The 12782-nt window shown below is 55.0% G+C and overlaps 1 protein-coding gene across 21 annotated transcripts in view; it reads left to right on the forward strand.

Moving 5' to 3' along the window:
• Positions 1–12782, forward strand: part of macf1a (microtubule actin crosslinking factor 1a) — a 125320-nt gene that overhangs the window by 80922 nt on the left and 31616 nt on the right. For all 21 annotated transcript variants that reach the window (XM_029248252.1, XM_029248260.1, XM_029248253.1 and 18 more), the window contains 16 exons: positions 220–561; positions 647–838; positions 938–1114; positions 1201–1324; positions 1417–1616; positions 1715–2032; positions 2218–2384; positions 2661–2817; positions 2906–3017; positions 3155–3217; positions 3616–3854; positions 3949–4078; positions 4541–4740; positions 5317–5812; positions 6047–7050; positions 7634–8134. In XM_029248252.1, coding sequence (XP_029104085.1) covers positions 220–561; positions 647–838; positions 938–1114; positions 1201–1324; positions 1417–1616; positions 1715–2032; positions 2218–2384; positions 2661–2817; positions 2906–3017; positions 3155–3217; positions 3616–3854; positions 3949–4078; positions 4541–4740; positions 5317–5812; positions 6047–7050; positions 7634–8134 — 4422 coding nt within the window. The remainder of the gene's footprint in view (positions 1–219; positions 562–646; positions 839–937; positions 1115–1200; positions 1325–1416; positions 1617–1714; positions 2033–2217; positions 2385–2660; positions 2818–2905; positions 3018–3154; positions 3218–3615; positions 3855–3948; positions 4079–4540; positions 4741–5316; positions 5813–6046; positions 7051–7633; positions 8135–12782) is intronic.

Consider the following 12782-nt stretch of genomic DNA (forward strand, 5'->3'; position numbering starts at 1 on the left):
ATATTTAGCAGATGCACTTGTCCAAAGTGACTTCCAGTCAACTCTGTGTAGTGTTACCAGCCCACACACCTTAATCACCAAGGTGACCTACACTGCTAGATACACTACTTACAATGGGTCATTTATCCATACATCAGTGAAACACACTCTCTCTGTGTCACTCACACTGTACGATGTCTGTCATACCTGCATGTCTTGAGTTTGCCCTGTCCCCCGCAGGCGGAGCTGCTGCAGCTGCAGGCCCAGCAGGCGCAGCTCTTGCAGGTGTCACAGGCGGCGCAGTCACTGCTGAAGCAGCCAGCCTCGAACGTGACAGAGGAGGAGAAGCAGCGGCTCGGCGAGACCCTGGAGCAGCTGCAGGAGCAACACCGGCGCCGGCTGCAGGGCTGTCAGGAGCGGCTGCGCAGGGCCGAGACGCTGGGCGATGAGCTCGCCAAGTTCCTGCAAGAGCATGGGCAGCTGGGCGCCTGGCTGGAGTTGAGCGAGCGGCAGCTACGATCACTGGGGGAGGGAGAGATGGATGCGCAGGGACTCAGACAGAGGCTGGAGGAGCACAGGAAGGTATGTGCAGATACACACACTCTCATGCTTTCTCTCTCTCTCACACATGATGCTCAGAACCCTCTGTTCCCTCCACCCCTTCCAGCTGGCCGAGGATGTGATCTGCCACAAGGCGGACCTGCGCTTCGTTTCCATCTCGGGACAGAAAGTTCTAGACTCGGTTCAGGGGGCCAGGGAGCAGGACGGCTCTGTGGACCCGGCGCTGCAGGAGACGCGGCGGCTGGTGGGCGAACGAATGCAGGATGTGACGCAGCGGTACGCTGGCCTGCACAGCAAGGTGGGTCCTGGGGCAAGGAAGGGTGACGCCTGTCACTTGAACCGGTTCTGTCCGCAGCCCCAGTTCATCCTTATTTCTCTCTCTGTATGTCCTCTGCAGTCCTCGGAGCTGGGCACTCGTCTGACTGGGCTGCTCGACCGCTACCAGCAGTACCAGGAGGAGTTGTGTTCGCTGGCCTCATGGCTCTTGGCGCAGGAACAGAACCAGAGTCCGGCAGGGTCCAGTGGCGACCAGACGGATGCAAAGACGCTGCAGAGCGCGCTGCACTCGGTGCAGGTGAGACACACAGACACACGCAGGGGGCACTTGTGGCACACTCTCAGCTGTGAGCAGCCTTTTCATTCTAGCTGTTGTCCCTCCAGCTGCTTCAGGGTGAGGTGGCTGAGCGCTCAGTGCAGCTGGAAAGAGCAAAGCGAACAGGAAGGGAGCTCGCCGACATGCAGGAGTCCCCCGCTCTGAGGCCGTCTGATATCCTGGATGCTGCAGGTACCCAGTGCTCCCTCGGGGTCAAATGGACCACCACAAATACAGCCTGCTTGTGTTTGGCTGATGTCCCCTGACTGTCTCCTGTGTCCCAGATGCCCTGGACAGTCGTTTTGGAGCGCTGTCCGAGTCGGTGTCGCAACGGGCCGAGCGTCTCCAGAGCGCCCTGGCCCAGTCCGTGAGCGCTCAGGAGGCCCTGAGTGCTCTGCAGTCCTGGCTGGACGGGCTGGCGGTGGAATCGGCACCGGTGCAGCCTACGGCTCAGGCAGTGAAGGAAACCCTCGCCCAGAACCAGGTGTCGCGGCTCGTCCAGTTGAAATCTCTCACTGCACTTTGGTCCCCTGGCTTTTCCCACTGTCTCCGATTCTCATTCTATTTCTGTTGCTGCTCCAGAAACTGAGACAAGAGCTATTGTCCAGGCAAGCCAGTGTAGACGCTATGCAGGAGTCCGTGTCCAAGCTCCTTCAGACTGCCGATGCGACGACCGCCTCTGGGCTGCAGGGGGCGCTGCAGGACTTTGGCCGACGCTACTCTGCCGCTCAGGCTGCGCAAGCCGAGACAGAGGCCGAGCTGCGCACCCTGCTGCCCCGGCTGGAGAGCCACGAGCGCCTGCGCAGTGACCTGCGAAACTTCGTGCAGAGCCAGGAGAAGGCGCTGAGCCCGGGGGGGCAGCCGGACCGCACCGTGGAGGACTACAGACAGACCGTAGCGGTAGGACACAACTCGAGTGACTGGGGGTGGACAGGGATGAGTGGAGGACCTCAGCTGGACAGATTATTTGGGTTTTGGAGGGTTTGTGAAATAGTTAAGGGTAAAAAGGGCAGGAGGTCCGTTGGACTGAAATGCTGATGGATGGGAATGAGCTGGTATTCAACAGTCTTCCTCCACTGCGACAGGAAGTGAGACTGGAGCTGAATCAGGAAGGAGGTCAGCTGCAGGCCTTCTGTGAGCTGGGAAAGGACCTGAGCCAGTGCAGGACCCTCGCCAACAGCCAGAACATCCTGGACAGCATCAAGGAGGTGTCTGAGGAGTTTTCACGGCTGGAGTCACGCATCACCGAGAGGTCAGCACTGTCCCCGTGACCTGAGGACTGCGGCACACGCAGCTTGTTCTTGCCACACACACTACGGGTGCAACACAGCAGCGTCGCCACAAGGTGGTGTCCACTGCCAGATGAAACGATGCTTGCAGTAAAAATGGACCATCTGCATTTACTCCAAGAAGGTTTTTTGGTGTTCGGAGCTCAGCCTCAGTTGTCTAAATGGACGGCTGGGACGGAAATCAGGACAATTACAGGACACCGAGAGAAATTCTCTCCCTCATCTGTTTACCCGTGCAGGACCGGTGCCATCCAAAGTTGCGGGCAGCAGCTGGCGCACTTCCGGTTCCTCTCTGGCGCCCTCCTCAGGTGGCTCCAGACAGTGCAGGAGCAGCTGCCCTCCGAGGAGCCGAGCCTCAGCACTGATGGACTGAGCAGGAGGGTGGAGCAGCTCAAGGTCGGTGCCAGTACTTGGTGGTGGAGCACAGGGCGCTCTTGTTTCAATGATGTCAGCCGCCTTGTGATGACGGTGTTGCGCTTCTCAGGAGTTGCAGAGTGAGTGGGAGGCCCAAGGGTCTCGGGTGCAAGAGCTGAACCAGACTGGCGCAGAGCTTGAGGCTGCAATCATCAAGATCACTTCTCCGCAAAGCAAGACTGGTGGGTGGCAAAATCACACTGAAGGAGCATGTTCTGAGTGAGTGAGTGAGTGAGTGAGTGAGTGAGTGAGTGAGTGAGTGAGTGAGTGAGTGAGTGAGAACAGTGCTGTCATTTCATCCTGTGTCTCTCTCTTCCAGGTGTGGTCCAGATAAACGGTGCTGGTAGCTCCAGTAGTGTCAATGGCATTCACACCTGTCAAGGTGAGCTCATCCACACTTGGCACAGCTCAGACAGTTGTGATGGACACATCAGTGCGCACATGCGCACACACACACAATCCATCTTAACACCCAAGCATTTCCACACAGACATTAATGATTTGCTGAAAATACATGTTCACCCATGCTTTCCATACACCCGTTTGGTAAAGCAGCTGCTCCTGTATCCACACATACACTTTTTGGTGTGTGTGCAGCTTGTTTTCTTGTGGGTGTCTGTGTATTTGTGATCTCTGACTCTGGTCTGTGAGCTCGTGCCAGAGCTGTGTGTTTCTTTCTCAGAGCAACTCTCCACCTCTGCCCTTTGTTTCCCGTCCGTTTTGTTCTTTCTCTGTCTTCCCTTTGCCTTCTTTTCTGATCTGACCTTTGACCCTCGGTAGACCTGACTGAGATCCAGGTGGCACTGGGAGATGTGGGCAGCGGTTATGAGCATCTGGGCGCCGACCTTCAAGCTAGACTGGAACGCCAAAGAGTTGCCTTGGAGCTGCGACAGCGGGCGCGGCACCAAGCGGAGGAGCTGGCACAGTGGTTGAGCGAACGGGAGCGAAGTGTCTCCGCGGGGCCCGTTGCCTCTCCCTCCCGGCCCGAGGTGGTACGCACCCAGGCCCAGGAGAACAAGGTGGGGCATTTTTCACGGTGTGGGGATATGGGGAGTGAGGGGGGGGGGGGGACACTGAGGTCAGTAGTTGAGACCAGTCCCCTGTGTGCCCCAGGCCCTACTGTCTGAACTGGCACAGCATTCTGGGAAGGTGGAGGAGATCAAGGACCTGTTGCAGCAGCTGATTGCCGAGAACCCGGACTCCTCCGAGGCAGAGACCTGGAGGAAGAAGCTGAGAGACATCGGTCAGTATGGGTAGTGGGCGGGGCCACTGTTAAAGAAGGGTGGGGTTATCACATAGGTGTGGCTAATGTTCAAGCTGGAAGAAAGTGGGTGGAAGACAGAGCCCTGGACCCTTCCCATCTATGTACAGAAGATGTTTATTGTTGGCTGTGACTAATACGTGCAAGACTTACTTTTAGGGAGAATAAAAAAGACTCTTCGAATTGGCTGATGCTGCGTCACCAGTTGGTAGTCGTGACGAGGTGCTGCAGTTCTCGGCGAGGCTGCAGGCTCCCCAAAGGCCGCCGGTTTCCCCCTCATAGAGAACTCACATTAGCACGACGTGTCCTTACCCCCCACCCCCCCACGTAGCACGACTCATGGGTTGCCATGGTTCCTCAGGCCCCCTACCTTTGTGCTGTTGTCATGGTTCTTGAGCTGTGTCTCTGACTTGGCAGCTTCTCTTCCCTTCGTCGTCCTCACAGACTGCAGGTGGCAGAGCGCCAACGAGAAGGCAGCGCAGCGGCAGTGTGAACTGGAGACGTGTGCTGATAGGCTGGGCAGCTTTGCGGCAGCGGCCGCTCAGTTGGCACCCTGGCTGCAAGAGAAGGAGCTGATGATGAGCGTCCTCGGGCCCCTGAGCATCGACCCCAACATGTTGAACACCCAGAAGCAGCAGGTTCAGGTGTGTACATGCCAACATCAGCGGTCAAATTAGGATGTTTTGGAAATAAAGAAACCTTTACTGCTTTATTTCTAACTGCATTTTGTAATTTGTTTGTCATCTGTTCGCTAAAGTTTCTGCTGGTTGAGGAGAGAATTCAACCAGTGTTTGTCCCATGGTAAAGAGCACTCTGAGTTTGAGTGTGGGACCTCCTCCGTTCAGCTCACTTCCACGGTGTTTACAGCTCCTCTCTGATGTCCCTGAGTGTCGCTGATCAGTAACAAGATGAGGAGCAATGTACACGTTCATGGGATAAATTATTCAACAACCAGTACTCAATAGGAGTTCATGGACACCGTATTTATGTACCGCAGTCATCTGTGTCATAAATATCTCTGAGATTTTTCTCTAGAGATACTTTGAAAAACGTGAGGGCTATCAAAGTTACATTTTATTGCTTGCAACTTAGTGGTAAAAGTCACTTTGGGGTTGAGACCAAAAGTTGCGGACTAATTTCTATCGATACGGTGCAGAAGGCATGAAAATGTGGTAATTAGAGATGAAATGGTTGAGTGACGACTTTTCCTGCCCGTGCAGATTATGCTGCGGGAGTTTGAGACTCGACGACCTCAGTTCGACCAGCTGACCGAGGCTGCGCAGGGCATCCTGTCCCCAGGCAGGGAGTCAACGCCAGACCAGCATGAGGTGCAGGAGCAGCAGGAGACCATCTCGCGTCGGTGGGACGACCTGACGGCGCGTCTCTCGCAACGCTCGGAGCTCATCGACCGGGCGCAGGGGGCCAGCGAACGCTACCAGGTCCAGCTCCGGGAGCTTTCGGCCAGTCTGGCAGCGTTGGGGGAGCGCCTCGATGCACAGGCCTCGCTGAGCACACGGCCCGAGGCGCTCCGACACCAGCTGCAGGAGACGGGAGAGGTGCGGGCTGAGCTGGAGCAGCGCCGGGGGGAACTGTCCCTCGCCGAAGAGTTGTGCCGCGAGCTGAGTGCCATCGTGGCCGAGCCATACCTGCGGGATGAGCTGAAGAAGAGGCTGGAGGGTGTGAGCGCTCCCCTGCACAGCCTGGAGGAGAGAGCAGGTCAGTGTGTGTGTGTGTGTGTGTGTGTGTGTGTGTGTGTGCCTCTTTTTGTGCGAGTGGGTGTAAGTGAGATGAGCACAGAAGGGAGTGGGTGAGTGTGTGAAGACAGTGGGAGTTGTCAACCTTCCCTGTCCTTAGGGCTCCATATGTGTGAGATGACTCACTGTGTGTGCATGATAGAGGTATGCCATTTACCTGAGTAAACCCCCCCCCCCCCCCCCCCGTCCCTCGCAGCGGACGCACTCTCTCAGCTGCAGGCAGCGCTCTCCAGCACGCAGCAGTTCCAGCAGATGTTCAACGAGCTGCGCGTCTGGCTGGATGAGCGGAACCTAGAGCATGCAGCCGGGAGGGGGGCAGGCGACTCCCTCCCCTGCCAGCCGGAGGCGCTGCGGGCGCTGCTGTCCCGCCAGGAGGAGGCGCAGAGGTCCTTGGCACAGCAGCGCGGTCAATATGAGCTCCTCCAGGCCGAGGGCGCCTCCCTGTTGGCAGCACTTCCACCCGGGGGCGAGGAGAGGACCGCTCTCCAGGAGCGCCTCGGCACCCTAAGGCAGGACTGGGATGCGCTTAAGCGCGACTCGGACGAGTGGCTCGGCCGGCTGCGTGGCGCCCTCCAGTGTGCGGAGCAGTACCGGCAACAGTGCGCTGAGCTGGGCCCCTGGGTGGAGGAGTGTGACCAACACGAGGCCCAGATCCGGCCGTCCCTGGAGCCCACATCCTTGGAGGAGGCCCTGCAAAGGGTGCGGCAGCTAAGCTTGGACCTGGAACGCCGGCAGCCCCTGCTGAAGGCCCTGAACGCAGCAGCTGACCAGCTGCTGGAGCGATGCCACGTTGGCGAGGAGGAGGTTCGAGACGAGAAGGCGGCGCTGAACGGGCGTGTGGACGGCCTGGCCGGACGTCTGCAGGCGCAAACCGCCCAGCTGGAGGAGCTGCTGGGACGCTTGAGGGAGTTCGAGGAGGGCCGGCAGGCCGTGGAGAGGCGGTTAGAGGCAGCGCGCCACCAGATCGAGGTCCAGGAAGCACTGGGCCCTCAAGCATGCAGCAACAAGAGCCTGGAGCGTCTGCGCAGCCAGCAGGAGGCGCTGTGCTCCCTGAGGCCACAAGTGACTTACCTATGCGACTTGGCCCAGGGGCTGGTGCAGGATGCGCCCATCACACCTGGGGGCGTCGATGAGGGCAGCCAACGGTTGAAGCAGCAAGCCCAGGACACGGAGAGGGAGTTTGCTGACGTCAGCGACAAGGTGAGAGAGCTGGTGGCCGTGGGCAGTGGCACAGCAGGTGAAACCAGTGTCCCACAAATCTTGAGCCCCTCAGTGGGCATGATGTTCGAGTACAGCTCAGGATGGGTGGAGTTAGCGTGTTTCTTGCTGTTTGCACCACACACATGCACTCGCACGCATGCACGGAAGGCACACCAGTGACCACATTCGCTTACCCAATATATTTATTAATGTGTTTGTTACTAGCTACACCTGTTGGTTTAATTTGTGCTGTTTACTCCTCTGTGCTTATGTATTATATTATTTAATATATTATATGTTTTATATATATATATTATATATATATGTGTACACATATAAAAAATAAAATAATATACAGACATGCCTCTACACCATTGTGTGTTTGTACAGTGCTTCATTAATGGTACTTTGAACTCGCTTCGCTGTATGTCGTCTTTTATTGTATGACTACCTCTAATGTTCCTCTGGCATGTAGCCTTCCTTGTACATGGCAAGTCATGTCTGCTTTTACCTTGTTTACTTTGTACATCCGTAGTTAAGGGTCTACGCTCTTTTTCCCTTCACCCCCCACCTCCGATCCCAGATTGAGCACTGCTGCTCCTCTCTGGAGTCCCGTTTGCAGGGCGTCGGGGAGGTGCAGTCCCGCGTGCGGGATGTGTTCTCGCGTCTCGCCGACCTGGACGACGAGCTGGACGGCCTGGGTCCCGTGGGCCGCAACGCCGACTCGCTGGCCTCGCAGGCGGAAGCCGTGCGCGGTTTCCTGGTGCGCCTGGCCACTCTGCGCGGTGAACTGGAGGCCCACGGTGGCGATTGCGCAGCCATGTTGCGGCGCGAGGGCAGCTCGCCAGACCTGCTGGCACTGCGGCGCGAGACGGAAGCCCTGAGCCGTCAGGCCGCTAAGCTGGCGGAGCGCGGACAGGCTCGGCTGGGCCAGGTGGAGGCGGCCGAGGAGCGTGTGCGCGAGTTCTACGGTCGCCTTGCCGAGCTGCAGGACCTGCTGGGGAAAGCCGAGGAAGGGCTGAGTGTGCAGGGCGCCGTGGCCACTGAGGTGGAGGTCATCAAGCAGCAGCTGCAGGACTTTAAGGTAGGACCGTGGGCACAGCCCCGCTCCCCTGCCCTTGCGTTCCCCCCGCTGCACTCCTGCATGCCTCGTTCTTCGTGTTCCTTTGTGTTTTTCTCTCTTTTCCTCGGAATCCGTGGCATGTTAGCAGAGTGATGTGGCTCCATCTTACTCACATCCTGTGGGGGCCAAGGCAGCTGGGGGTGGGAACACTCGGAGTCTGGAAGTCGAGCAGGTTTGTTGGTGGGAGGGGCGTTGATGGCGATGCTGCTGAATCATCCGTCTCACAAGCATATTCTTAGCGTTTCCACGGCAATGTTATTACACCCTCCCGGTGTCTCACGCTGTTCAGTCGCCAAGCCCTGAGCTTGTTAGGGTTGTTGTCATGGAAACGGAGACAGCGTTTTAATATATTGAGCTCCAAAGTGCCTCGGCATCAGCAGGCTACCGCGGAAAGGGCTAATGGTGCAAGAGGCAGAGGCGTACCGTTGACTCATGACCTGTTTGAAACCCTTATTGCTCTAAGCGCTCTTACACTACATTTACGTTGATTTAAGTGCTCTTTTTCCCTAAGATGACTTAGGTTGTACTTACAATGATTTACCCCTTTATACAGCTGGGTAATTATTACTGTATCAACTCAGTTGAAGGGTATTGCAGCAGGAGGTGGGATTCAGACCGGGGTGCTTGGAGCGCAAGGTCATAGGTCTACCCACGACGCCGCCAGTGAGAGAGGAAGTGTGATGCAGTGTGAATACTGAGCGATGTGCCAATTTCAGGAACAAATCTTTTCGAGCAACCACTCTTCCACGTGTGAACGGCAGCACCCGTTTAACTGCAGGGACGATGCCTCGGCGTATGACATTATGAATTTCAGTGTTGGCGTTTTTTGTCTTTTCTAATGACATCATGCAGTCCTTCTGTGCACTCGGGGCTTCGGTGGGGGCGGTTCCACTCCTGGAGTCCCAGCTTCTTTGGAGCCTGAACAATGAGGCACAAATAAGCTCAAAATGTGCTCCACTGCAATGGACCATGGTACCACATCACAGATGACCGCTGGACCGCAGTCCCTCCGCTCTCCCTTATCTGCTTGGAAGCGTAAATCAGACCATCCAAGGCCTCCTGAAGAGAGGAGCTGGGTCTTCCAGAATCTTCCACAGCAGACAAAGGAGAAGGAGGGCATCAAGGATAAGGGAAGGCATACAAGTAGGCTAGAGTAAAAAAGTAAAAGGTAAATGCATACCAAACGGTGAGGAATATAATAAAAAGTGAGAAATAAGTGAGTAAATCATAATGATGTAATAATGCTGCGAAGAAGGTACTAATTACACTCTAGCACCATGTTTCCTCCCTGTCCTTGTCCTCCCCCTTCCTGCAGTAGGAGAGTTGCTGTTGTGTGAGGAGCTGGGGGGGTTAGTGTCTTGTAGAGCAAGACGAGCAGAGGCTGAACGAGATGCGTCTTCCCAAAAGTGCGGGGCTTCCTCACGGATCTTCCTTTACACCCCCTCCCCCAACCGCACACTCCTGTCTTCATCTCCCGCTTCGATCATGTTAACCTCTAACACATCTGACTTCCTTTAAAGACAGCCGTCCTCACCCCAGCCGGCACCTCCAGCAGCATCATGGCGGAGGGAAGGCCAGGGGCTCGGAGTGTTTTTTTGTGTGTGTGTGTGTGTGTGTGTGTGTGTGTGTGTGTGTGTGTGTGTTCAGTAGGGTAGATCCTGTGGGAGGTTTCGATGGAGCGGTCGTCCCGGGGGGGTTAGTCATTCCCACAGTAAGAGAAGCACACGGAGAACTCACTGAGTCACGGGGGGGGGCAGGAAGTGGAGATGCGCGAGCTCCACATGGGTCATCAGCGTCACTCCACCTTCTCTCCGATTCTCTGTGTGAGTGAGAGGAGGGGTGTCTTTTGGCCAGTGTTTTCTGTAACTGTGTGGGGGGGTGTGCAAAGTCAATATACATATTTCTTATGTATGTTTGTCTGTGTCATTAAGTTTATAAAGAGACAGTGGGTCTGAGCTGTAATGTAGGTGGTGTTTATGTGTGAACAGATTTGTGGCCAACAGGTGACATAGTGTTTAGAGCTATTTTCGTTCACTGAAAGGATCAGGGTCTGAATCTCACCTCCTGCTGTAGAGCCCTTGATCAAAGTACTTAGGCTGAGTTTCTACAGTAAAAATACCCATATGTATAAATAGGTAATCATTTCCTGCTCTCCAGTGGGTCTGCGGTTCGAGTCCCGCTTGGGGTGCCTTGCGACGGACTGGCGTCCCGTCCTGGGTGTGTCCCCTCCCCCTCCGGCCTTACGCCCTGTGTTACCGGGTTGGCTCCGGTTCCCCGTGACCCCGTATGGGACAAGCGGTTCTGAAAATGTGTGTGTGTGTGTGTGTGTAAATAACATAATATAGAAACCTTGCGCTGTCAGTCACCTTGAAGCAAAGTGACAGATAAAAAAAATTGTAATAATAATAATAATTCCAAGGTGAGCATAAGGAGTGTATTAACAGCTGAGCAGGAAAAGTTTATTCACAGGTGTGTGAGACATCACTGTATTGAGTGTGTTGCAGGATGCTTCTCATGCCAGTCAGTCTGTGTCCCTAATCCCAGCTGTTTCTATCTCTCCACACACACACACACACACACACACACACACACAGATGGGGTGTGGTGCTCCCAGATTCCTGCGCTGTCCCCCATATCCCTGCCCTGGAGCAGCTGGCCCCTGTGACCAGGGGTGTGTCCACTGTTCTCTCCAAATGGGAATTCCAGCACAGGGTGCAGGAATAGCTCCTAAATCACAGTCCCATGTTTTGTTGTCATCACCATCTCTTCCGGTGATCCAACCTCCACTTTCACCCCACCTGTTTCCATCTTTCTGAACCACTGTAGTAGATACTCGTTTCCAAGGCAACACCCTGGTTGCCATGTCAGATGAGAGTTATGGTTGAGATATGATTGAAATATCTGTGCATGAAGATGCAGTGTTTACATAACTATGAATGGTGGGCACAGGGAATGATGGGTAATCACACTGTGCCATTTGGAGTGGTGCTGAGGCCCTTTCTGTTTTGCCTGGGTCAGCTGGGTTCTGGTCCTCATCACCCCTTAATTGTTTATTAAGCTGGATGGTTAGATTTGTGTTCCTGGAGGAAGTCAGTTTCTCACAAACCGCTGGGTCATAAAGGCCACTGAGTTGTTTATAGAGCAGCCTCACCTGGGGACTGGCAATGGTTGGCTCTCTTCCCACTTACTTGTTTGGCTGTGTGGCTCCACCCCTTTTTCCCTTGCCTCTCTTCACTGCTGCATGGGTTAGTTTCACATTAATTTGTGTATTCCTAGAGTTTTGATTTGATCAGGGTAGGGGGATTATGGTAATTGAATGATTGGAGGGTGAAAAGTGACCTTCCCTTTACCCCAGTTGCCCTGGTGTCCGGTCCAGTTGTGTATAACTCCCTCACTTTTTCTCCGTTTCCGTGCTTGTGTTCCTGTATGTGCACCCGCACGTGTTCAGTCCCTCTTGTTTTTTCAGCTGCTTTGAATCATGATGGCATTTCTTCACGTGCCCCCCCAGCTCTCCCAGCATTGAGTCCTTCCCTTCAATGATTCCCTCTTCTGTTTCCCCCATCCTTCTTTCTGTGGAGAATGCACACAGCAATGTGTATGGTTACTGCTGTAAAGATTTGGTAAAAGGTTCTGCAGTGCATTGTGGGACAGCTTTTGTGTCATAAACCGTTGACTGGCCTGGTATGGACAAGAGACTAAAGGCATTTGTCCCTTCTGTGTTTATACTGGCTTCCTTGGGGCAGCTAGCAGGAATGGACTTCTTGGCCTTTTGGCTAGGGTTGGAGCATAGCAGGAACGTGTCATAATGTCTGCCCTCAGGACACAATAACTGTTAGTCAGCAGTTTGTATGTAAATGTCTTTGTACCTTTTAAAAAAAAAAAAAAAATCTGTAGGAAGGTCAAGCTCTGAGGGGCATTTTCCCATCAGCCATTGCAGCTGAGACACAAGGAACAATGCTGGTATGTTGAGTGAAGCAGGTGAAGGCTGTTTAATGATGAAGATGCTCTTGTAGTGGAGTGTGTGTGGGGTGGGGGGCAGAACTCATACGAAGACACCCCATAGGATGGACACAGATGAGCTGTGGACCAATGCTCTGAGGTGGGGCCTGCTGGAGGGGAACTCCTGTGAGAACAGGTGTAGGGGGACTCGGGTGAGAACAGGTGTCCCCGTGTTGGCCGCACCCCCCTGGCTGGTGCACACCGAGCAGCCTGGCGGTTTGTTGCCAAAGAGATCGGCGTGTCAGGGATTGTTTTGCACCCACGTCATTCACAGACGTGTCCAACTCGGGCAAGTGTTGACGAGAGTGCCTGTGCTCCTGGGGGGTCTGTTGCTTGTCTGACCCCTGAAGGGGTCCTGGGGGGGGCTGCTGCACACTGCAGTTAGGCCACAGTGACATAATGACACACTAGACAGAGGGGGAACAGAGGAAGATGGCAAACAGCTCCACTAGTAACCTGTTAATGTAAATATGGCCTCGGGCCTCCCCTTGTCCTCGCTTCACCCATCTTCCGTCCTACTCGATCTCCGATGCCCCTCGGTCACGGCTGTGGGTGTCAGAGCTGATCCAAGATCCGTGGGTGAGGGCGACAGGGAGCGGCCGCCGAAGCT

This window comes from Scleropages formosus, chromosome 23 (assembly GCF_900964775.1).
Source record: "Scleropages formosus chromosome 23, fSclFor1.1, whole genome shotgun sequence".
In the NCBI taxonomy this organism is placed as follows: domain Eukaryota; kingdom Metazoa; phylum Chordata; class Actinopteri; order Osteoglossiformes; family Osteoglossidae; genus Scleropages; species Scleropages formosus.